This window comes from Mobula hypostoma, chromosome 5 (genome assembly GCF_963921235.1).
Source record: "Mobula hypostoma chromosome 5, sMobHyp1.1, whole genome shotgun sequence".
Lineage (NCBI taxonomy): Eukaryota > Metazoa > Chordata > Chondrichthyes > Myliobatiformes > Myliobatidae > Mobula > Mobula hypostoma.
The window spans coordinates 83,129,741-83,155,977 of record NC_086101.1 but is presented as its reverse complement, the minus strand read 5'-3'; the positions used below and the strand labels follow the sequence as shown (position 1 = coordinate 83,155,977).

The 26,237-nt window shown below is 39.9% G+C and overlaps 1 protein-coding gene across 3 annotated transcripts in view; it reads right to left on the bottom strand.

Moving 5' to 3' along the window:
* zeb2b (zinc finger E-box binding homeobox 2b) overlaps window positions 1-14,647 on the bottom strand; it is a 149,441-nt gene extending 134,794 nt beyond the window's left edge. Inside the window, exons 1-2 of one of the 3 annotated variants that reach the window (XM_063048612.1) lie at window positions 14,543-14,647; window positions 11,030-11,178 (exon numbers count right to left, since the gene is read on the bottom strand). In XM_063048612.1, coding sequence (XP_062904682.1) covers window positions 11,030-11,102 — 73 coding nt within the window. In that variant the 5' untranslated portion in view covers window positions 11,103-11,178; window positions 14,543-14,647. Of the gene's footprint in view, window positions 1-11,029; window positions 11,179-13,334; window positions 14,011-14,542 lie in introns of those variants that run through there. The other 2 variants (XM_063048613.1, XM_063048610.1) reach the window with 2 other exon arrangements.
* Window positions 14,648-26,237: the final 11,590 nt, after the last annotated feature.

The following is a 26,237-nucleotide window of genomic DNA, read 5'->3' as shown; positions in this document are numbered from 1 at the left end:
CCTTGACTACCTCTGTGAAGCGCCCCCCACATTTAAATCTCATAGCAAACACTTCTTTTTAAAACAACAACCTGAGGGAAACTATGCTTCTGTCTCTCACACACAACACAAAAAGAAGCGATCGTTCAATTCGTACAGTCTAGTTACCGAATTCCTTGCCTGCACCTTGAAAAAAAGGTCTAAAGCACAGATAAGAATAACCAGAACATTTAATCAAGTAAAACTGTGACAAGGCCTATATATGCGTGGACAATGCCAGTGAGGCATCTCCAATCTTTTGTTCACAGCTTAACAAAACTCTCTGGTCACACCACTTTAGCTCAACACTGCCTGTCGAAAAGGCATCAATAGATGCCCAGTGCCTGTCAAATGCAGAGCTGAAGAAAAGTATTTCAAAGAACGTTTAACTTATAAGGTGAACCTTTATTACTTGAATGGACATACGGCAGACATTTTTCAGCCATTCGACTGCCCAGCCACTTATCAAAGAACTATTCAGAAACTGAGGGGGTCTGGTTTTTACTTCACAACACACCCAAAACTTTCCATTGTGTCTCGATGGAGAATTAAAGGCTGCTGTTTTATTCCCTTTGAATCACAGTGGACACCTTAGTTTGTTCTTTTATTTCCTTCATCAATTATTGTGTTATTTTAAAAAATGGTATGACTTTAGTGGGACATCTAGTAAAACCATTTTAAACTATTTTACCACAACACATGACATGTAGCTGAGTGAAATCTGCTTGCATAATTTTTTTCTCTGTTCAAATAACTTTTACGAGGGGACTATTTGAGATTGGCAAGGGCCTTTACTGCTCTTTAGAAATCGCTACCAATCACGACAGCAGTCAGCTATTACAGGCAGAAGACACAGCATTAATTTAAAATGCATAATATTTTAAAATTGTTTTTTAATAGTCTGACATACCAATCAGAGAAAAGAAGCAAAATCTCACAAGCCTTCACTTTAAGATTAGAACTGGGAGCTTTTTTTTTGAACAAATTCCTTTCTTTTTCTTTCTGTCTCCAGATTGCTATATTTGTAGCTTCCTCTCATCCAGTCTCGCACAACTACCCTATACAACCCCATATCCCAAAAATAAAAAGCATACAACCACACACTAGTACTGATGAAGTGCCTTGTGTCGCTGCTGACCTGCACTGTTAGGGCTGATCTTTTTTTTCCACAGAAGCCAAGAAGCTTTGTCTCTTTCACCCTGCTGCTGTCAATTCGCTGCCTATGTGCTGTCTCTTTCCCAGTCCCAACCCTGTCAGTTTCTGGGCTGCCAATTTCAACTTGAAGCTTGACTGGGCTGATTTGATGTAAATACCTCGAGGGAGAACCTTGAAACTGATGAACAGTTATGTCAAGTCGATTTTGCACTGTCGGGAAAAGGTAACCTCTGCACAAAAAACAACAAGGTTAAAGAGATGGGGGCTTTGCACGTGGATTACGCTTCTCATACACCATGCTGTTTACCATCCCTTGGAAATTGTAACTGTCAGTATAAGTCCTAATTGCGGATGCAAAACCTGCCATTATAATAAAAACGGAGGCAGTGCAGACATTAAGTGTTACAGCCTAATTTGTGAGACTACTGAAAAGGTAGTGCAGATGAATATTTCATTACATTAATTACTGAAGACAACTCCTTCCTGCCAGCCACAGATGTGTGTATGTCTCTCTCTCTCTCTCTCTCTCTCTCTCTCTCTCTCTATACTGTAGCTAGCAACAGCTACTGTTTAACACAGCAACATGTAACAACTCCATACATGTAAAGATGTGTGTGCCTGCATATGTATGCACACACACGCATGTGGATGCACATGCACAAGCACATGTGCACATATGAAAACATTTTCTAGTTACAAAAGTGTAGGAGGGCAGGAAGGGTAAGTGGCTCCTACGTATTACTTGGGCAAATCTAAATGTGTTCTTTGAATGAGCATCATGGAGTGTTTTTTTTCTAAATCAAATGCGAAGAGAACTTCACACGCTGACTAATCTACTGAAAGCAAATTCTGCTGGATTAGCAAGGCTGCTAGATGCTAGAATCAGGGCATAGAAAGTGGTACAAAGGTTGAATTCAGTTCGGTTGCATCTTCAAGAGTCATTAAGTTGACAAGGGCCATCTGAACTAGCCTTCCCTGCACTGCCTTTTCTTTGGCGTTTGTTTCTAAAACAAATAAGGCTCCTCATTCAGGTACACTTTGCTTCTCCTTCCCAAACCAATGTAGAGTTGAAGAGACCCCACGATGAGGGAACCCGGATTCCAAGTCTGTTACCTATTTGCGATCATTTGCCTTACTGTGAGCAACTAACCAATAAAGCATCTCTCTGAATTAAATCATTTGATATTAAGATATCTATCCAGTGTCAAATGAAAGGAAAGTCGAAAAACAATGAATGCCTCACAAAGTGGGTATCCTTGTGACATGCAAATTTTTCGAAGTAGCCAATCATTCCGAGTAAGAAAACTGCATGTAATGTCTTGGGAACTTCCCTCTCCAGAACATAAGCTCCCTTGATAGCGAACGCTTTGATACAAAGGTACCCATTATTGAGCACTGATCACTTTACAGTGGTGTAAATATCACCCTGCATATTAAAAGTCTCTATCGAAAAAAATAACACAAGTTAAAAACAAAGAAGTACGGAACTGCAACAAAATACAATTTTGTTATAGGAAGGAAAAGAGTTGCAACCTTTACCTAAATTATCAAAAACCACAAACACTTTGGAGATGGGATACTGTACTTGACTGAACTTTGCTAGTGTGAGCACAGCTGCAGATGGATACATCATCAGATTAAAGAGGTGCATGAGTCCAGGCTCTTTATTGAATAAGTTTAAGCTCCTATCATTAAGACTACTGTGAGACCCCCCTGAAAGAAATAAGTCATTTACATGTGAACTTTCTACTGCAGGTACAGAGGGGTTCAAACAGCAGAAGGAAGATATTTCTTTGCAGTTAGCACTCACTGAGGAAGTGCTCGTCAAGACCACAAATTAACAGCACAGAATGTTGTGACCAGATAAACTTCAACAAATTTAATGAACAGTTATCTTTAAGCTTCACAGGCACTGGTGCATTGTATTACACAAGTTTAATCATATAATTATTAATAAAACAAGATCTTTCCAATATTTTGTGTAAGTCAATGACTCCAGTGCTGCATTAAATAAAACTTGCACAAATCTATCTCTTAGATGCATTTTATTCATATTTTACGTACATGTCAGCGATGAAATTAAACTTCAGTTTTGAGAGGTTCAAATAATGACGGTTTTGTTAAAATGAGAGTTTGATTTTTTTGAGAAAATTTTCCTCAACTCATCTGTTTCAGGGAGGGATGTGGAGACATCAAAATACTTCTCAATTGAGGAAAGGTCAACTCCTGAGTCACCCTGTGTCACTGCTTCATACATCTTTCATGGTCATTACAATAGGAGGTGCTTGAGGACCAGTATCTACTGCCTTGCTCATAGCCTGGTGCATGCTCGAGCTAGTAAAAAGGAAAGGAACAAATACCATGAAGGAGAAACTTATCTACTTCATCAGAGAAACTGCAAAAGTTAGTTTAAAGATGAAGTTTACATGTAAGAGTATATGAATTGTTGAAATTCATGTTAATAAATAAATAAATGGCCTGGATTCTAGATGTCATGATATCTTAATCTGTCGATCTGCTATTGATTGTTCGCTCTGCCAATGACCTTGCCAGAAGTGCTCTTCCACCTAGCAATCAAACACACAATGCCGCGTGTCACCATTAAGCTCAAAACTAGTGTATCTCCTGCCCAGGGCAGGAGAATACTGGAGCCGCTCACTCCATCCACAGCACTTGCTCTGTCATTTTCCATTTCGCATCCAAAATAGTTTTGCCAACTCTTTTTCGCTTTATGTACATATATAACACACACACACACACACACACACACACACACACTGCTTCTCTCCAATGAACAGGTTTGAATTCAAAATTAAATCGCCTTTTTCCTACAACTAGTTTCTCTTTGATGGTAATTTTTTTTTCAGTAACTATTCCACCTAGTTTCAGAAAAGCGTCGTAAATCGCCCTGTGCAAGCTATCACTCTGTTTCAATAATCGCTCTTCAGTAACATAACGCACGAATTATTCATACTCTCAAACCGTTGTCTCGTCCGCATAAACTTCAATGATGATACCACCTTTTGATTCGGTAGCTTTCTGCTGTCGGAAGGGATACAAGTTTATTTCTAAAGGTCTGACAGTACTGCTCAAAGATCGTTGTTTTTTTCCTAAATCGGTTTCCTTTCCGAATTGTATTCACCTTTGCGGTGTGATGGAACGGCATGTTGCCTTTAGTGAGCTTTAACAATGCCTCTCTGCGAAGTTCTCCTGGCCCTTCAAGGAATAGGTGATTGACCGGACCCAGGAGCTACGCAATCGTTATTTTTTGAACGGGCCACCTGTAGATGAAACCTTGCCTAACCTCCCGATTTCCCGAAGCCTGGTACTATTTTGGCGAAACTTTCAGCGCCACATCCTTGGGCAATTCACCAGAAATCAGAAAGCAAGTTACCATTCTCTGGAGTGAGTGCCCACGCCCAGGACATTGTTCAATCAGACGCAGAGCTCTATTGATTTCAAGTGCCCAGTGGAAATTTATTAACCCCCCCTCCCCCTGTCAACAAGCCTAGGGATCCCTGCAGGAGCTGTGCGCTGCTTTATAGCATGTCCAATTTCAACCCCTTTCATCTCTTGGTAATGTGATTTTTAAAGAAGAGATGCCCAGTTCCGTGGCACATCACCTTAATGGAAAGTTTATCTGTATCAACCAATCAGATTTTGCATAAACGTAGCTCGTAATTACTACACTAATCGCTCTGCACTTATCTCCTGCCCCAACTTTCTCACACTGCCTAGTTGCTCCGGCACGGAGACATCGGCATTTAACTCAATAAGTACCACAGATAAAGTTCACAACAACACTTCATTTTTAGACAGATTTTTCCTCTGATATCTCCCGCCCCTTTGATCCTCTGGTGGTTGGTGGCGTGATTAAGAACCTCAAAGGGTTAAGTTGCTTGTAAGTGTCTATGCAAAGGCTTGATACATCTGGTGCCTGAATGAAGAATTGCCCTTGCACTATCTACTCCGCAACCCGTCCCGACTTTTAGCAGTTCTCCCATCCCCAACAAGTATCCGAAGGTGTTCGTGGAAGTAAATCCGCTTAAACCTTCAGCCGATGTAAGAGGAGCAGGGAGAAGGGAGAAAGGAAAATATAAAGGAAAAAGCCTATCCCCTAGTTCTTAAACCCGTCCATAAAAGTAGACGCGTTGCCTACATTCATTCGCCGACAGTCCTCTGAAACAACTTCAAACCTAAAACCAGCATTCGCAGTATTTCAGTCCACGCAGTTACCCAGAGGTAAAGGGTAATTTATTACAATTCCCAGAAAGGTATATAACTCACTCTCTCTCTCTCTCTCTCTCACACACACACACACACACACACACACATATTAGTATATAAAAAATATATAGTATATATATTCAACGAAAGTTATTTAAATGTGCCATAACTCCGGTATTGTGAATAAGTCATATTAATTTCAGAGCATCACTCAAAATGCTGGCAGAACTCAGCAGGTCAGGCAGCATCTATGGAAGTGAACAGTCGACGTTTCGGGCCCAGACCCTACATCAGAAATCAGTATTTTGCGTGTGTTGCTCGAGATTTTCAGCATCTGCAGAATCTCTTGTGTTCATGTTAATTTCACCAAGTCCAACCCAGCCAATTAATTGCTGCTAATTGTTCCAATTGGTTCGCTCAAAATGTATGGTTGTGTTGTCTATACGTTTTGGTGAAGCTTGATTTGTAATAAAAAAAACTGTGCTTTTTAAGATCTGGAGATAAAGGTAGTGACTGAACCATAGCTGTCAACTTCACTAACTAAATACCTTGAACTTCGTGATCACAGCTTTTCTGGGCATAGCGGAATGTCGTCTGGGCGCGCTCTTGTGTTGGTCCATAGAAGCTGAATTATTATTACATTTATTTTTTAAAATCTATTTTTTTTCATAATCAGGTGAAATTAAACTGAAACTAAAATAGATATCGTTAGAATATTTCTTTCATGGCTTGGGGAAGGAAAAATCCAGACTCTCTCACATTATTGTTTTTGAACTGTGACACCGTGCTTTTCAACAACAACGCAATACAAAATGTGGTATAACAGGCACTTTCAGGACATACACCTGACCTCAGACACGGCAGAGTCTGGAGCAGAATTTGATCCTCTTTAAACAGTTCTGCTCAAGTGTTAAAGCGAGTGGCCACGAATAGTACAAGCATGCCATCCTGAAACATTATCTATCCGTGATGCAGGCCAAGGCTACACGGACAGGGAGACTGACTGCTAGCCATGTAAGGCTGTAACCAGGGGAAGCCCAGTTAGCTTTTACAAACACCTAAGCTATTTTCCCCGACACCAAACCCTCCCCTCCTTTCTCTTTCCCTCTCTCCTTCCTTCTCACTTTTTCTTTTCATCTTGTTCTTGATGCCGAATGCAAATTTAGCCTGCTGGCGGTGAAAGGGCTGAATTGTGATTAAGAAGAAGAAGCTCTTTCTTTGTTCTCCCCTCAGGGGATGTTTACTGGGAGAGACACGGCGGATCAGATATGAAAGGCATTCAGGTCACCATTGATGTGAGTGAAAGTGAAATCATACCTAAGGCATTTAAAAGACCGCAGTGTCAGAGTTCAGCTAACGGTACCTCTGCTGTGTATATTCTCCCGTTAGGCAGAACTCTTAGAGACAACAAAATAAATACCTCTTCTCACAATTGCACACTTTTAAATGACAAAGTTTTCTTTAAAAGCGTAAAAATGATAGCCTCTCTTACAACATGCATTATTTTGCTTTGAAAACACTTAGTTCCTCCCCCCCCCCAATGATCCTGCATGCATCTGCTCAACCCATCAGCAATTAAGTGTCGGAAGATCTTTATTAATTATGTTACACGCTTTAAGCAAAGAATCTTTCTTTCAAACAGTAATGCCATAGCAGCCAGCCTGACTCTTTCCCTCTCCCCACCCCCTCTCTGCTATTTTTTTTAAACAGGCTCAAAAAGCCAACTGAAAGCCCATCAGGAAAGGTGTCTGTCTTGGGCGCACAGACAATTGCACCCTTGTGGGATGCGGACTGAATAGTACAGTGGACACCCTAGCACTATTGACGTTATAAACATGTAAATGAAACACATTAGTCCTGACAATCAATTGTCTGTGATCACTGCAAACCTTCTCCCTCTCTCTCTCTCCCTCTCTCTCTCTCTCTCTCTCCTTTGATAACAGGAGCAAAATAGTGTGTACCTTGGGAAACCGCTTTCTTAGTCATGACGCAAGGAGCGAAAAGAAATTGCAGGCTTTAAAAGACGATATTCAGAAAGCCTTTTCTTTCCCCTTTAGTGAAAGTGCGCCTACAATGCCAGGACTAATGACAGCAGGCTAAAATGTTTGGATTGTAAGGAATCTGCCTTTGTTAAGTCTTGAAAGCAATGTTGCTATAAATGAATTTCTGCCTGTCCTTTTTACCTTCAGCATGAATGCAGACACAAAACTCCGTTCGAAGCATCTGGATCTTTTACTCTCAATCCATTCCTCGAATGTACCTTTATTGACAATGATCAATATATCCTAACAGAAGGGAAAGATCCTTTACTAATGTGTTTACTGCTGATGATGGATGGGTACTATTTTGAAGTAAGTACAGGGGGCGGGAGAATAAATCCTTACAATCCTATTGAGTGATTTTATTACCTGAAAAAAATAAACTGGACGGTCGCCTGTAATTATGTCCACTTTGCTCTTTTATTATGCATGATATAAAATCTAGATTAACAAAGCCAGCTCTCTCACATTTGCTCGCTGGGGTAGCTGTAAATGGCAACCAAGTGCAGCTTTTACAGTTGGCTGTTAGTTACAACACCTGATGAAAGTATTGCAACAGTGTTTGAGCTGTGCTGGTGAAGGATTCTCGGGCTTCCTGGGTAGTGCTCATTTTCCCATTGTCTGCAGAGACTTTGCTGCTCCCCCGCCACTCCTCCACAAGTTATTTGGGGGTGTTAAGTTTGTTGTTGCAGCAGGGCAGACTCCCGAACCTGGACTGAGACATACACTGGGTCAGCCGACCATGATGATAGGTTCACTGTTTAACGTCGCTCAACAGAAGCAGCAGTGTCGGCCCACAACAGTTAATCCCGTGGTCTTTTTTTTAATTTTGCTCCCGCTCTCTCCCTTTTAACTAGAAAGCCTTGGGTGATTTTTTTTAGGAGTTAGATCACCCAGAGTTCGGCAGGTTTTGTTTTAACTGCAATTATTTTAATTTATAACTGAAAGGGAACACTTAAATCTCAACACCACGCGCATTTCAACTCTTCAAAACTTTCTTTAAAACATTTCTCGGGATTTAAGTTCACCTTTAAAGCGAATTCAGACCGATTCATTCAGTTTTGAGGCTTTCACATAAGTGATCACTTTGACGAATAGGACACGACCAGCAGACCAGTATTTATATAAAACGACTATATGTGAGAGGTGAAACCGGTCACCCCACTATATGATTAAACATAGTGGGCACTAATTTTAATTCTGTTTTGAACAAAGAGCGCACCCTCAGCAGAGCAGGAGTACTCGGAAGGAAAAGCCCTGAACAGAACCTGTGTATGTTGGGGTAGCGAAGTTTGAGGGGTGAGGAAGCACAAAGAGAAAGAGAGAGAGAGAGAGAGAGAGAGAGAGAGAGAAAGGGAGAGAGAGAGAGAGAGAAACAAAATATCTTTGCGAATCGACAAGGACAATTTATTTTCACCGAACAACTACACCCTCAATAACGGCATCGTGGCTACCAGTTGCGAAATTGTTACATGCACATCAATTTCACTTGCTAAAAAGCAGTTTGATTTCCTTTGATCTAACTGGAAATCAAAGTTACCCAAAGTATAAATTATTAAGTAAGCGCAGGTCTCCCGAGTCCTGAAACAAAACACTTAAAGTAAAAGTGTTTCAAAGTTACAGATGAGTCAGTAATCATCTGACTCGGGTTGTGACTGAAAATGACACTGCCTTTTGTTCGATTTTTTTTCCTCTTGGTGTTTCACTCCCCTCCTGCCTGATCACATACAATTACTCGCAGCCCAACATCTCCTCCACACCCCCTCCCTCCTTCTTTCCTGCAATACATATCGTCCTGATAACATCTTCAAATACTGCTATCAGCGGATGCACAAGCAAGAGGCTGACATCTTTCCATGGCTATGATTCCAGAAGAGGCGTAGGGTGTGTGTGTGTGGGGGGGGGGTGAGAATTATATATATATATGTATATATAAAGAACCCCCCTCGTGCAAACGACTATGATAAATGCAGGCGGTTTCCCAAGGGAAAGGCGTTTGGATGTATATGTGCCACGGGAGTAAATAGACAGCGATTTTTTTTTTACCTGCCGCTCTTAACTAGCGACCAGAACAGGAAGAAAAGGGATGGGATATGGATTATAGTGTCAGGGGTAAAAGTCACGTCTTTAAATTAATCAGAAAGCAGGGCACCCAAGAAAACTTGAAGTCACAACAGATATCCAGCCACTGATCTAAAAGGGATCTCGGTTTAAAAAGGATCCCTACCTTAATATGCCTTTTCTTGAGCATTGGTTTCTAATCCCGTGTTCCCATGTTTCTGGCACACACTAACAAACACACTCACGAAAGGGAGAAAGTCGAGGGGGGCACTCTGGTTAAATCTCCTGACACTAGCAACGTGCTTCAGGAATACTTGGTTAGGAAGAGGGAAAGAGGGAAAAAAGAAGGGTATCAGACTCAATCTTTGGTATAACAACAAAAAAAATCAATAACTTTAATTTGCTAAAAGAGACTGCGTATGGGGGCAAGGTAATACGCAACACACCACACATCGCCATCCCGTCCAGTTGCTATGGACTACTTTAAACAGAAACTCGCAATTCCTTTCCCATCTTTTTATCTGCTATTGTCACGGACACTTTATTTACTGATGAAGCCAAACATCTCCAGCAAAGGGGCGGGTGGAGATGAGGGGTGGTGGAGGTGGGGGGGGGGAGCGACACATATGATGAAATGGATGGTACACAAAATGTCGAGCTGGCGGCATAACATTTGAGCCTGTGCGAGGTGGGAACATGAATAATAAACCCATCAACAAAAGCCTGATTTTGAAACACGCACGCTCGAGCTTTAAATACTGCAAGGGGCAAGAGAGAGAGGGGGGGAGAGAGCGAGGGAGAGGGAGAGAGGGAGGGGGAGAGAGAGAGAGAGAGAGAGAGAGAGAGAGAGAGAGAGAGAGAGAGAAAGAGAGAGGAAAGAGAGAGACGGACACTCTCACACACAAAGATCTAGGTACCAAGAAGAGAAACCTTTTATTCTGATTCCGTTATCAATTATACCTTCCGTGTTTCCGAACCACACAACATCAACACAACAAAATCTAAAGAAGCTAGAGACGCAGAGAGAGATCGCGGTCTGCTTTTTATATTAAAAAAAGAACTCGGTTCGGCTTCTCTCTCCTTCAATATGAGCCATAAGGTCTTTTTTTCATATTTAAAAAAAGTTAAGGGTCTTTAATGTAAACAGACAATGTAAAAGGAAACCGGATCGGAATAAAGTATTAAAAGACTGAACAGATATATGGAAGGTGTGTGCCGTTACAGTGAAGTGGTGCCAGAGTCTCGGCGTCTCTTTTTAATCGGAAGAGTTTAGATAAATAAACGGTCACTTGAAAAACAAACAAAAGAGGCACATAACGGTTTTCTCTTTGAGGTAAATCAATGTATTGGCGAGAGCGAGGGACAGGAGTAACTTTCACACAACATACATTCTGCACTTTCACTGGGGGAGGTTTCTTTTTTCAAGTCAATCAACATTACACACACACAAAAACGGAGCCGCTGCTAATAATTCGGGGCTAACTTTGTGCGGGAGACGACTGCAGTAAAGGAAAGGTGCTCTCTCCTACCGTTTTTCCTCCTGGGGTTGGCTTGTTTTCGCCTCTTACACCTGGGGCCATCCGCCATGATCCGCTGCTTCATTGATAAGAGTCTGATCAGATTCCAGGACTCGGCATCGGCTCGTCCCCCCCGGCTCTTTTCACGACGCTTTACGGTCCTTCGGAGAAAGAGAGAAAAAAAACAGAGGGAGCGTTTACAAAACACAACACGCCAACAATGTGTTTTACGGTACTCATTTAAATACTGCCCGCGAAATAAAGACAGCCCCGGCCACCAGCGCACTCAGCGGACTGTGGCTCCAGAGCAGCTACAAGCCAGCACCTCTGTCCGCCCTCACAGCTCTGAGCGCTCATCACAACTCTTTATCTCAAAATGTTCAAAACTGGGGCCATTACACAAGAACGGAAAGCCTGCGACCGGCCAAACACGGAAAGATCAGTCGGCTATGTTTTCTTTTAAACAATACAATTTTAAAGAAGACAATATCGTTAGAATCAAGCTTGACCTTATTTTTTCCAAGAAGGATTTTTTTTAGTGTGTTGTTTCACTTTACCCTTTTGTTTGAGTGAGATGGAGGGGGGAGAAACGTGGGCGATTCACTGACTTACGAGCTGGGAGAGGTGGGGAGAAAAGACCCTGGCGGTCGATGGTTTGGTTCTGTGTGAACATCGTGCTGCTTTGCAAGACTTCAGAAATATTTGATTTTTATTCTTTCAGACTGTAGGAAACGTGTAATCGTTAAACTACATGTGCAACTGAGGTGATGAAAGGCAAAGTAACGGTGCCGGCTGAGATCAGACTCAGAGTCAATCAATGCGTTTCCGCCCTTTTTGGCATGTACACTTTTTTTTTACCTGCTTTTATTTACTTTTTGCACCCTCTTTCCCCAAACCAAGTATCTCCAGTGCCCGTTTCACCTCATCCCCAACCCCCCCTTCTCTCTCTCTCTCTCTCTCTCTCTCTCTCTCTCTCTCTCTCTCTCTCTCTCTCTCTCTCTCTCTCTCTCTCTCTCTCTCTCTCTCCCACACACACACATTCATACACCGCCCAAAGCATCAAACAACCCCACTAACTAAAGGTGATTCCAGCCCATGTGGGCAATGTGTAACAGTAATATGACATGGATCTGGTAATTCCCCCAAATTTACAGATGTTCCTTTTCTTTTACTTAAAGTGGGACGATTTACGGCGTGCAAATGGTGGCAGGAAGCGTTTTTAAAAAAATGTTTTGTTGTGAATTCAAACTGAAACGAAACTGACAAATAGGGGGAATCCAGTCATTACTCTTAAAAAGGTTCGCATCAGATAAATCATCAGCGCCCTGAAACTATACGCTAAATGGCTAATATTTACTCGCGTACACTGTATATATGAAAGCCCAACCACAAGCCACATAATCAAATTTAAAAATGCCTATAAAAGACCACTCAAAAAGGCTCGACTGACTTATCTTATGTAATAAAGTCACATAAGCGACCAGGCATGACAGTGAAAAATGCCATAATTACGCCACACGTAACAATTGTACTTTCTTTTTACTTATTCGAGTAAAGGGAAAAAATAAACAATTTCGACTACCACCTACACAATGAATCATACGTTTTTTTCTACACCATCCGCTCGCTGAATTCTGATCAAACTTTATCAATGATCCACCTTAAACATGCGCTCAACTTTCACTTTTATCTTTACAGCAGATTTTCCCGACCCCCTTGTTGAAGTTCCGAGATAATTAATGCGGTGAGAGAGACCAGAAGCACGGCGCAGTTTCGAAAGGGATCCAAAGTTTTGCCAACGAATCTATCTCCAAGCAGCAAGAAACGGAGAGTCCTTCACTTGTGAAATGTGACTTTTCCCCGAAAATTTCCAGATAATAATAAAAAAACAATACCGAGCTTTTAAATCCCTCGAAAATTCCCTCTAATTTATAACCACAACGAGGACATGGGACGCGTCGAGAGACTCGCACTGTCGTAGCAGGTAACGGTATCTTTCAATAATCCACTCCTTCCTAAAATAAATACAGACGCAACTCCAAAAACATAAGCGAGTTGGAGGAAAAATTATATATTGTTCTAAAGAAGCCAAATCGGCAGGTTGACTCGTTTTATTTTTGTTCACCAACACCTTTTTTACACCTGGGCGTCAGGTACTTTGACAAAGTTTTGCACCCACAACATTCCGAGGAGAGAAAGAGCGGGTTAAATTCACCAAAGTTTATTTTCTCGCGTATTATATTAACTGTCCTTAAAAACTATATATGTACACACACATTGACAGATGTATATATATATATATATATCAATAAAATACCTGCTTCGTCCTGGCTGTGTTGTTTGTTAAGTCTGGTAAGAAATCGGCAGGATGAAGATGAAGAAACATGAAGAAGTCGAGGTTTTGTTTTAAAGGGGGAGAGGGAAAACCTTTAAAGACTTGAAGAAGGACCGTTATTCCTGCTGTGCAGGTTGGAACTGATCGCTCCGTTGTCTCCCACACCAGGAAACACAACCTGTGGACGGACTGACGTGTTCCGCTTGTTGGAATGACATTTTTCTATAAAGAGAGTCCCTGAAGTGCGGCCGCAGAAACGTACGCCACCTATCTTCATGGTAAGGGATAATTGAAGATCCGTAAACGTGATCATCGGTAGACGTGACGTTTTCAAACATTTTTTCTCCCTCTGTGCGTTCAGTAACAATCTGGATTACATTACCTTTACAATCGCAGCTAGCAGCAGAGAATAGGGAAGAGTGGTGGGGAGCGGAAATGCAGATGCCCCTCTCCCTCATTCGGCGCAATCGTGAAATTGCACGAATCTTAACTGGTTAACTGTATGTGAAAGTAAAGATCACTCAAACCCCGAGCTGCTCAGTGACTACACACGCGAAAAAAAACTCCAGCCCTTTTCAACTCTGGCTTAGGCATACTGAGGCAGTGGGCTAGACGGAGGCATCGCAATGTATGCAGCCTTCTAGATACGGCTGCGGATCAGATTTACTCCGGTTGTATTTATTTTTGCCACTGCATTATTTCACAAAAAAAGTTTGAAGCTCGCGTATTTTTTTTGCTCTCTACAATTAATTTGAATCGACTGATCACGAGCTGGAATTTTGACATCGATAGTTCTTTTTTTTCCGCGTTTTAAATCGTGTCCCATTGAAAGTTTCGCAATACCTCGTAATTTACAACTTATTCAATAACTTCTATCTGTTTTAGTTTTTTAACGGAATAAAATACACCGAAAAGTCCGTTTTATTAAAAATGGCACACGATTCTTACAGTTCATTACCTCCAAGAATCTGTACTGTAACCTATAGTTATACCTATCTTGAATCAGAAATTGTCTTAAGCATCAACCTCTTAATAATAACTTAGACTGCTGCCTTAACCCCCTACTCTTCAGTAACTGAATTAAAACAAGAGTGAGGATGAGGACAATCCGACGAAGTGTAATGCCCTGGCAGCTAAAGAGTTAAGGACTGTGTTGACGAATTTCTCACGAGCTGCAGAGAAACCATTACCTGCTTTTAAGTAAACGACGATCCACAGGGTTGAGGTTGGAAGGATATACAAGCGTTTATCTCTGAGTTCGTAGGGTGTGGTTCTAAAATGTTTTACGTGTGTATTTCATTGTGTGCGTCTATACACAGAAGTGTGTAGTGCATTTTTCTGGTGCTTTCCTCTATTTTTGACTGGTTGTTGCACTTCTAAATAAGACTTTCTTACTCGTTTTACATGGTAGCAAAAGTCCAGCCTCCGTTTTGGAACCATTGGCTTGGTGACAGCCCCACATTTCCCTGCGCCCCTGACATGTCGCTAACTCTTGTTTGGTTAATTAAGTTTTCAATCACCAAAGACTGAGCAATAAACTCGATTGATAATTTATTGGAGTCGGTCATTTTTCTGTGCAGGAACAGGCGCACAATTTACGAAATATGTTCTTTGTAACGAAACATGAGCTGACTTTCTAGGGGTCTTGAAAAGTCCTGATTCCCGGGTCGCTTCCTTAGATTCCCGTCATTATTCGAACATTACTGAATAAAGCAGTGTCTGTGTAAAAACATGGGTGTGCCGTGAAACATGTTTCGGGAAAACGACCTGGTAAATGACATTCTGCATAAATATGAACCAAGTGTAAGGACTTTCAAGGCACATCTTTTCCATTCTTATCTGGGTAAAGTTCTGCGTTCGCTGCCAGTGTATCCAATACCAAGACCGGAGTTAATCAGCTGTCCTTTGATGCAGACTTTTATAAACATTTTTTTTCCCATTCTGCAACACAACGCAATTAAGCAATGTTCAGAATAAGTTTACAATGAATTCAATCACTTGAGAGCAGCACTTACACACTAAGGCCAAATAACTCAAGCAATTTGCTCTTTGGAGCTGCGTCTTTTTAAAAACTTGTCGGTCTGTGACTCTTTAACTTGCAATTTCCTTATGATGCATATTGGTAATCTATTCGTTTCTGGTGGAGAAAGGGACAATTCTATTAAAGCTAATACTAAGATCCAAGTTAACTCCCTTTAAACATTACCGGCACTTAAATAATATCTCCCCGGGGCCCATGGTTTCAAGATAAAGATTCTAGAGCCTGTATCAAAGGAGACTGTATATGCAGGAAAATGGCGTGAGATAACAGATCTTATTGAATGACGAAATAGGCACTAGAGACTGAATGGCCTACTCTTCAATTCTTGTTTCTTCCACATCTCCTTATAACTCAGATGAGAGAGCTCTGCAGCAATAATATTTTATTTAAGTGAACTTTTAAACTCAGAAACGTGCAAGATTCAGCTACTCTTGGTCTTGACGGCTAGAAAGAAAAAAACTTCCTCAAGCATAATTACAGTGGAATACTTTAGAAGTATGCTTAAGCACCTCTCTTATACATATGATCGTATACATATTATGAGACCTATAATATGATTTTTATACATATGAATCTAATATATATTATGCTTTCTTAAGCAAAATTGCAACAGAATATTTTACAGGTATGCTTCAGCATGACTCTAGCAGCCAGTCTCACAATTAAAAAATCCAATCATTAAAGATTCCTTTTACTCATGCAGATTCTGACAATGTATTTCTACTTACATTTTGTTTAAATAGTAAACTAAAGAGTTAGAAGGGAAAATCCTCAGAGGGGATTATTGCATCAGACAATATGAAGGATCTAACAATATTAGCAAAGGTACAGTTATCAAATGTCACCCCAGTGATGTTGTAATTAAAATACATAAGTTCTCAAGTATTAAGAAGCTATTTTTCAACGACTCAATACATCTACCCTGTTAGTGGCTGCACCATTGAGATCAGAATGGTCCTTCATTTGATAAATGCTGATACACTGATCTTGGCCATGGCAGCAGCAGTTGTTGTTGCAATTGGTCTCAAAGGGAATATTGGCTTGAGTTGGGACAATCCATCATCCCTTGCCTGAAGTGTTTATGTGTGGCCATCAAGTGTGTGGAGCACTTGGGATGGCTATGGTGAATCTCAGGGAAAAAAAAATGGAAGTAAATACTGTGAAATCATGTAAAGACATGCTGCATGCCTACATTGCATGGTCACTGGTGGGCATTCGTTCAATTGCACTCCAGCAAAACATCAGCACTTTTTGAAGCACAGAGGATAGTGGATAGTACTGATGAGCAAAAAATGAACAAAACATCATTAGCATATTGAATTCGGCTTTAAAAGTGTGCCAAATGTTTTATGGTGATAATGATCTAAAAAGTTGTAAAGTATGTATCTCTGATTTTAAATATAAGGAGTAATAGACAATTCAAGTCAAATTAGAAAATATTTTTGTCTTTGATCATCCTTTGTATTATGATGTTTATTGTGGCATTCCCCTTTTAAAAAGAGAACTGATGACATAATCTCTACACTTTAGACCTAATGTGCAAGATAGGAAAATAATTTGAGCTTCATTTTACTGGTTCAAACATCTTCAATCAGTCACTCACTCGTTCAAATATCTATCAAATTCTCCCTTAACTCTCACTAAAACTCTTAACTACAAACCATTTTATATATTCAATTATTGACGAGCAAAAATAATTCAAATTTAACTAAATTTTCTCCTCTCTTCCTGTAAACTGAAGACCATATTCCTTTGTTCCAGAATTTTTGGTAGACCCTAATTTGAATTCCTTTAAGTGTTCCAAATACTCAAATAATATCTTCTCTGAGATGTGCCAACTTCAGAAGAAGGACTTTAGAGCCTGTTTTTACTGGAGGAATCAGATCAGTGTAGGACTGACAATGCTAAACCAAAAAATTAATGAAAATTTTACTGAATGGTGGAAATGGCCTACTCTTGCTTCAAGTTTGTATATCCTTATATTTCTTGCAGATATCCTTATAATCAGATGTCTTTGCAAGGAAACAATTTGGTCATGAAACCTCTGGATATCCTTGTTGTGAGCACTGTGTACATTTATCAGGCTGTATCTTCCTCATTTTATTTATTGGTGAGCTTTACTGCTTCGCATGGTGGCTTGTTGGCTTCAGTAAGCCACTGCCCGGTTCCCTCAGATCTCTTTCCAATATGGTGCCCTGAGGCACTCAGTTTACACTGCCAATACTTAAATTTATCTTGCATGTCTCCACTTATTAACTCATCTTTCTACTCTGTTGAGCCTCTGTCTTTCAGTCCATGCCTGATGTATGATTTCGTACACAGTGTGCTTTGTGACGGGGATAAACACCATCAGATTTAACAAAATGCCAGTGGTAAAACTGAGGCAGACAATCAGCTTGCTGTCTGCCATAGCTACAGCAGCTTGGGTCCAAATCAGCAAAGTGCAAGGTCGTCATTCACAATATTATTAGACTAAAGGCATTGAGCACCAATCGAAATAAAACAATGACAGCCCTAACTGGGATCAATAAAAGCAACTTCAGCCAAAGCAGCGACATTTTTCTTCGAGTGGTTGATACCTTTAAGAATCCTGTAATTACACTGCACCAGATTTCTGGTGATTGCCTGTTTTACATATATGCGGCAGATTATTGTAAACAGTGTAATGCAATCCGTTAGGACTATCACTACATTTGAAACAAATTCACCAAAACAATCTGTGAGATATGCTGGAAACGAGTGCTCAACAGACCAGCAGCTGGCGATGATTGCGTAAGAGAGCTCTCTTTACAAAGAAAATTAACATAAATTTCACTCGATATCTCAAACGTAAATTATTGCTGTCACTGAAAGCAAAGTACGATAGCAGACTCACATTTTCTGAATGTTAGGGATCCTAGATGAGATCACAGAAACAAACAGGATGCTGATCCCTGCTGAAATAAATTGAATTTAAAAGTTGTTCTTGAGCTGATATGGGTCAACTGATGATTGGAACCAAATTATCTAGAAAAGAAGGGTCACAAGACAGGCAGAAGCCTACAGAACAGAGGTGAGAACAGTAGCATTTGGGAGAGTCTTTGTTGGTCTCGTTCCATGTCATTCAAAATTTTAAAGGCAAATCTACAGCATGTTAATTAGTCCCAGCTTCTTAGCAACAGTTTCCCACTCTTTCAAACCTCCCAAGACGATGTGGGCAGCTATAATTTATACTAGATTAGATATTACAGTGAATATTTTCTTGAATGCAGATTTGGTTTATTCAAAAGACAACTGTTTTACATTTTTTTTGCCTCTGATCTAAATAGATAAAAATTTCAAAAACTTATTTGGCATTTCAGCTTAATGGAGACTCACAAATAAATAAAACCACAACTAGACAATTGCTAAAATACTTCTCTACCCCAGTTTTGTCTTGTTTTCCTGATTTCTTCCATAAACAAAGTCACATAGGCTAAATCGAGTTCTATGTGCATCAGCGTCAGTCTGTTTTCACACCTGAATGACTTTCCTTCATGTATGGGCCAGGACTGTGAATTCAATCAAGTGTGGCGAACATCAAAGCCAATTGCAACAATTTTCTTACAGTCTTCAATCCAAGGGAATAGGGAATAAGATAAGAAGAGTTCCTCACAAGGCCCAGGACACTTAGAAGGTATCTGGGATCTGTATTATGTAACACAGACCAGTTTTCATACCTGAGCTCTTTTTTAAACTTTTGTTGTATTGATAACTTGCTAGATGTATTCAGTGAAAGTTAATACAAACAGGATTTAATACCTTTAATATACATGAAAAGAATCTAGCAACTGTTTCAAGCAAGCCCTGCATGCTTACTTTGATAGAAATGTATGGTGTGCACCTCTAGGTTGTAATGAAAATAAGCATCTTGGGTACAGTGTTGGAAGCTTAGTAATTAGTATGGTCCCCGCATTACAGATACAGTGCCTTAAACTGTCAATACAACAGGCAGGAAGCATACTTTCATTACAAGCCAGAAGTAGCATAACCACCCAAAAAGACCTTCAATATCTAGGCCCCAGACTTTAATGAGGCCATATTTACTCAATAAACCATTGCAGCCCAAAGCTACCATCAATGGCTGCTAGCACTGCCTTTATATTTACACCACTAATTCCAACTGTTGGCCATGGTAGTTTTGACATTTTAATTGTTGTTTAGCTATGTGTCCAGCTACAGTATGTATTGATTCCTTTGTAAAAAAAAATGTCTGCTTCCATCTGTTTAATATTTTCTATTTCTTCCTGGCCTCGATCTGGAATCTTAAGCTTTTGACACCTCCAAATTTCAATAGTTCAATGTTTTTTTTAAACTACTGAATATCAGTCCTCTCACGTAGTCTATCAATTTTCCATCAACTGAAATCCTATGGCCCAAATCTCATCCTACATCAATTGCTGCTTGTTCCTCATGTCCATCTGTGATAACTTATATTAGCCTCTGTTTAACTTATGCTTAAACTTATTATATTCATTATGGTTTTGAAGTGATTATGAATGTTGCTTCAATGCTTCTGTAAACCTCCATGAACCTTAGAGTTCCCTTAATTCCCTGTTCCTCTGATTTTGACCATTTGTATGTGGTACCTTCGCTTTACCCAACTGTAGGCCCATCACAGACCTCTTCATCATCCCAGCTACGTTTCCTCCTTTAAGACTCTATTTAAAAGCTATCTCCTTTATCATACTCAAGCTTTTTGGCCACCCCTTCTTACATTTCCATTTTTTTTGTGACATATCTGTGAAACAGCTTGGAGCATTCAACTTTAATTATGCTTTACAAATGTGAGTTGCTATTTGATTTAGCAGAGGCATTAAAATGTTTATCCGAAATAACTTACCAATTTTTAAAATATCCTGAAGTTTTCTACAAGCATGTTAAGGGTTCAGACACTAATACTCACGCTGCATAATTTTAAGGTCCATGTAATGTATTTATTGACTGCACTGTGGAGGAGGGAAAGGAACAGAAATGGACTTTTAATGAGTTTGTTCTGGGATTATGGATTTTATTTGCAAAGCGGCATGTTTATATTAAAGCACCAGAACATCACTGTATCGTAAGGTCAATAAGTTCAGGTCTTGGTAATCTGACCAGTAGAAATGCTGGCAGAGAGATTTGTCTTGCTTGATTACATATGTGAACTTAGATCAGAGTGCTTTATTCTGCTTTAGGAGCGTACCTGAATTTTGTTAAAGGTGACCCATGATTATTTCAGATTATCAGGAACTGTAACTTGAATATAGTTCCTAAAAAATCTCCATGACATCTTCCCCTGAAACCAAAAAGTGACTAGAGTATTTTATCTGATTATGCAGATAGCCAATCTCTTGGAATGCAACAACATCAGACAAACTTTCAGCTCTAGTCCCTGTGGTGAATGACTGGAACATCTACAGGAGAAATACTTTGGAGTCCAGAGGAAACCTGAATGGCTCCAAAATGGCTGTAGTTCCCTTTGAAGCCAAAGGTGGTCCTCGCCTGGCACTAGTAAGAGTTCTGTTCACCCCCTGCAGTTTCTATGATGTTATCTTACATATCCCACTGTGTGCTACATTATCATTTTATAACAGTTGTGTTAAGGGAGCCTTCTGCTATTTTAGAGTGCAGCCCTGTGATTCCTTCAAGCCTTAGAGAAGCACACGGCATTAGTCAGATAATTAGAATGTTAGGGGCTGAGGAACTGTACACTGTAACTGAGAGAGATATTATGACATATTCTTAACAAATCCTTTTCGAAGTAAATCTGGCCTCTCTATCTCATCACTTCATCATCCTTATGATGTATTAAAAGAAAGAGAGCATCAACCACGAACTAACATCAGAGTGTGGACAATTATATTTAAACATTGTAACATGTTTGTCAGACTGTATTGCTATAATTGGTTTTGTAAGCATACCATGCTTAAAATTGGTTATAAAAAGCACAATGATTTGTAACTCTTCACACTCTAAAGTATAATGAATAAATTCAAGCTTTACTTTCTAATTTATTGTTTTTGATCAAATAGCATAACTTCGTCATTCTGTTGGTATTGTTCACTCACGTACTTAAAATAAAGAAATATGTAACAGCTGGTTTGGTAATCATTGTGTACAAAACTGGCAGCTTTGCAAATTAATCTAGGGGGAGTCACTATCACCCAGCAGCCACTTAAATTGATCAGAATGCAAAAAAAAATTCTAGAGGAGCCCTTTGTGATGTTACTCTGTGCATTAAAGCACATCTTCAAAAACCAGGATTAATATAAAATTACTTCCATCTCAACTGCCATTTTTGATCCTTCCCTGCCCCAAATTAATCCCTGGTTACATCATTAATGCCATGCTTGTAACAGAGTTTTCCTCTAATTTAGTTCTTTCACTAGTCTGCGGTGAAATGTCAAAATACATTTTATTTGAAGTTATGTACAGTATTTCCATTGGGTGTGGTAAATATAAAATTTAGGTCAGTGAGGAACTTGCACAGGGCTATTAGGAGTTAAATTATGATAGCTTGCATTTTTGTAGAACTTGCCAAATGATTATTTAAATGATGAGATTTCACTGAAAGTTACAAATCTAATTATAATATTATAACATGGGAGATTTATATTAGATGGAAAACTAACTAATGAATCTTTAGTTTGTGAAATTTAAATATTGCTCTAATAAAAAGATTACTGCTTTGCCAGATATTTGGAGAGCTCATAAATTTACTGCATTTGTGTAGGGGAAAAAAGCACTGCTTGCTTGAATTCCTTTAAGTATGAAATCTGTGCTTAAAAGAAAAACGTCAGCATTCACTGCATGACAGTAACTCATATTCAGTCTGCTCTTTAAAGACTCTACTGTCCCATATTTCTGTTATACAACTCAAAGAGTGTGCTTCGTTACATCAAAATACATTTGCATTAACATTTCAATGGTTTTTATAGATTCAAAATCTGAATTCAAACTTTGAATACATAAGTACAGAAACAGCTGACTCCACGGCATCAAGAACTCCAATATTTGCCTCCAAAGATTGCCTATCATTGTACCATGGACAATTCACGTAAGCTATCTATCTTCAGAAAGATCTGTACTCCATTAGTTTGCTCAGAGGTGAGTTATATCTGGAATGGAGTGTTGGTCACCAGTTGTTGGAGATAGACGAACAACAGTTTAATTAGTGATTATACCAGGTGTATAATGATGCCATCACTAGGCTAAAGGCCTGTTCGCCAAGCACTTTTCATCTGCTTGTGCATAATGATGATTCTTAATAACTGAAATAAAGTGATTAAGTATTCAGAACAAGCACCAAGAAAGGTTTTATTAAATAGTGGCTTGTGTGGATACAGGAACTCTTTTGAAGTTACTGGTCTACCAAAAGTGTGAGCACCACATATGTGTCAAAGGTCACATTTATCCAATAATCTGTCTTGTTTGGAGAACTTTATCAGTCAATTGCTCTGAAACACTTCAATTTAGGCTCCCTGCCGGGCCAATGTTAATAGATTGAATGAGGCATGCATATCAGGGAGGCTGTAGGTTTGATGTCTGTTCTTTGCTGAGTTGACTAGCTACAGGGCAGTAATGTGGATCTCATTGCTGGATTGCAGAAAGGATAATCAGCAGTATTCCTGTGCCTGGTCATCATCATGTGACCCTAGCTGGAATCTGTGTGCTGGGATGCCAGGTGAGAAGAGGATTTAGCTGTGTTCTCTATCATAGTTGAATGGTCTGCAAATACTGATTCTCAATTTGGAGGAAATGTTGACACTTATAATGCTTTGTTCTTTTTTATTTTGTCATGAATCTATGACTCATGTTAATACAAGTGCACAACTGTTCATCTCAAGAATGTCAAATCGCTATGACACAAATGTCTGTCAAGCTGTGAACGGCAGGGCACTGAGGAGTGTGGTAGAACAAAGAGATCTGGGAATACAGGTTCATAATTCATTGAAAGTGGTGTTACAGGTAGGTAGGGTCGTAAAGAAAGCTTTTGGTTTTCATAAATCAAAGTATTGAGTACATGAGATGGGATGTTATGCTGAAGCAGTATAAGACATTGATGAGGCCTGATTTGGAATATTGTTCGCACTTTGGTCACCTACCTACAGGAAAGATGTAAATAGTGTTGAAAGAGTACAGAGAAAATTTAAAAGGATGTTATTGGGTGTGGAGGACCTGAGTTATGAGGAAAGATTGAATAGGTTAGGACTTTATTCCTTGGAACATAGAAGATTGGGAGATTTGATGGAGGTATACAAAATTATGAGAGGTATAGGTAGGGTAAATGCAAGCAGACTTTTCCACTGAGTTTGGGTGGAACAACAGCCAAAAGTCATGGTTTAAGGATGAAAGGTGAAAAGTTTAAGGGGAAAATGAGGGGAAACGTCTTCACTCAGAGAGTGTAGAGTGAGTCTGGTCAAGAGAGTGTGGAACGAGCTGCCAGCAGCAGTGGTGTATGCAAGATTGATTTCAACAATAAGGAGAAGCTTGGATAGGTTATTGAATGGTGGTGGTATGGAGGGCTATGGTCCCAGTGCTGGTCTATGGGAGTAGGCAGTTTAAATGGTTTGACATAGTGAATCACATGTTTCCAGGGAGAACCTATCATTCCCACATTCTCTGGAAGAAATAAGTGGGAAATGTTCTGCAGCCCAGAGGGATGAAGCTGAGAAAACAAGGACTATTCTCAATCTCCTCATAGCATCAAGAGCCATACAAGTATCACGAGTCTTGCAAAGAGATCAAATGATACTCAGTGTCCATGCATTGGTCTGAGAGCCTCTGAAAATCCCACCGGCAAAGTGAGGAAACTTTATCCTTGTGTAATGCATGCTGCACAATCTAAAAAAACAAAGGGTAAATGGTGCCAAAGCAAAAGAACCCAGGAGAACTAGACTGCACCAGAAGTGAAAGGAGCAGGAGGAATAGAAGGAAAAGGTGATATCTGCTCCATTATCCGCTTTCGTCACTTGTATTTCTTGTGCTCACTGTCTGCCTCCTCAGCTGAGTAGACAAGGCAGGCAGTGGACACAAGAAATATAAGTGAGGGATTAGGATTACATAAGAAGCATCTCTAAAACAGAGAGAGGCTTATTATGAAAGCTTAATCTCAAACCAAACCAAATTTCTCCACATTCAAATTATCACTGTAAACAGAATGCACCAATGGGCTTGAAGTGGAGCCCAGATATTAATCAATATTCCTTCAGCATTTTTTGTCAGGTCTATTTCTATTGATTATAACACGTCAGTAGATGTAGTTGCTGTAATGGATCAACCTGTATTAATATTCTTTGTGAAACATATTTCTAGTGCTCTTTACAAAATGAATGGGAATTCTCACATGTGGAGAAAACAACTGTAACCACTTCCTTTCAGTTTTTTTTTCTTTTGTTGCCCCTTCCAAACCTTGTGGATCACCTGAGACAAAAAACCTAACTGTTGACATATATTCCATCAATGAGGATTAAGCTATACAGTACCACTTAGTGAATATGACAGTTGTCTCCCTCTCAATTGCAGCCTTGGCTCCTACATAGCAGCCATAAATTGCATTGATGCTGCATGATTTCTAAGGGACCCATTTTCTTGGGTATTAGTTGAATTCAATCATTCATTATGTGCCTTGTAGTGTGACATGGGCAATCATGGTCTTTCAATGAACATCATTGTTCTTGGCAAACTTTTCTACAGAAATGGTTGGCCGTTGCCTTCTTCTGGGCATGGCATTTACGAAATGGGTGTCCACAATAAACTTCAGCGATTGACCTGCCTGGCATCAGTGGAGGCATGACTTGGACTTGAGACATGCACCAGCTGTTCATACGACCATCCACCACCTGCTCCCATGATTCACATGATCCTGATGGGAGGTGAAGTACTAAGCAGGTGCTACACCTTGCCCAAGAGTGACCAGCAGGTTAGTGGAGGGAACGAGCATTGTACATGTCCTTTGGTAAAGATGTAACTCCACCCCGCCACCCAAATTAGCCCCACTTAAAACAGTCAATTTTACAACTTTTTCTTGTGAGCTCCTCTTATGAATATCAGCACTTAGCCACCGATGGCTTAATGCAACCAAGATAGATGAAACCTAATGTCAATGTCTGAGTTGCTATTAATTAATGTTTATAGTTCCACTCTTCACTCACCTTCTTCCTTAACTCTTTATTCAGCTCCATTTCAAAGGGAATAACTAAACACCCCATCACTTCCCCCCACCCCCCGAGCAATATTGTGAACATTTTTACATACACTTAGTGGCTACTTTATTAGGCACCTCCTATATCCAGTAAAGTGGCCACTGAGTGTATGTTCATGGTCTTCTGCTGCTGTAGCCCATCCACTTTAAGGTTTGACATGTTCTGCCTTTAGATACAATCTCCTGCACATAAACGTGTAGTTATTTGAGTTACTGTCACCTTCCTTTCAGTTTAACTAGGCTGTCCGTTCTCCTCTGACCCTTCTGATCAACAGGGCAGTTTTTTCTACAGAACCACCGTTCACTGGATTTTTTTTTCCATTTTTCACGCCATTCTCTGTAATCTCTAGAGACTGTGTATGTGAAAATCCCAGGAGATCAGCAGTTTCTAAGATACTCAAACCACCTCACGTGGCGCCAATAATCATTCCACAGTCAAATTCACTTAGATCACATTTCTTCTTCATTCTGATGTTTGGTCTGAAGAACAAGTAAACCTCTTGACCATGTCTCCATGTTTGTATGCATTGAATGTCTGGCACATGTTTAGCTGATTAGATCAGGGCCAGATTAAGCTAGTGCAGGGCATGTAGCATATGTTATAAAGGGGCCCTAAATTTTAAAAATGCACATAAGTATT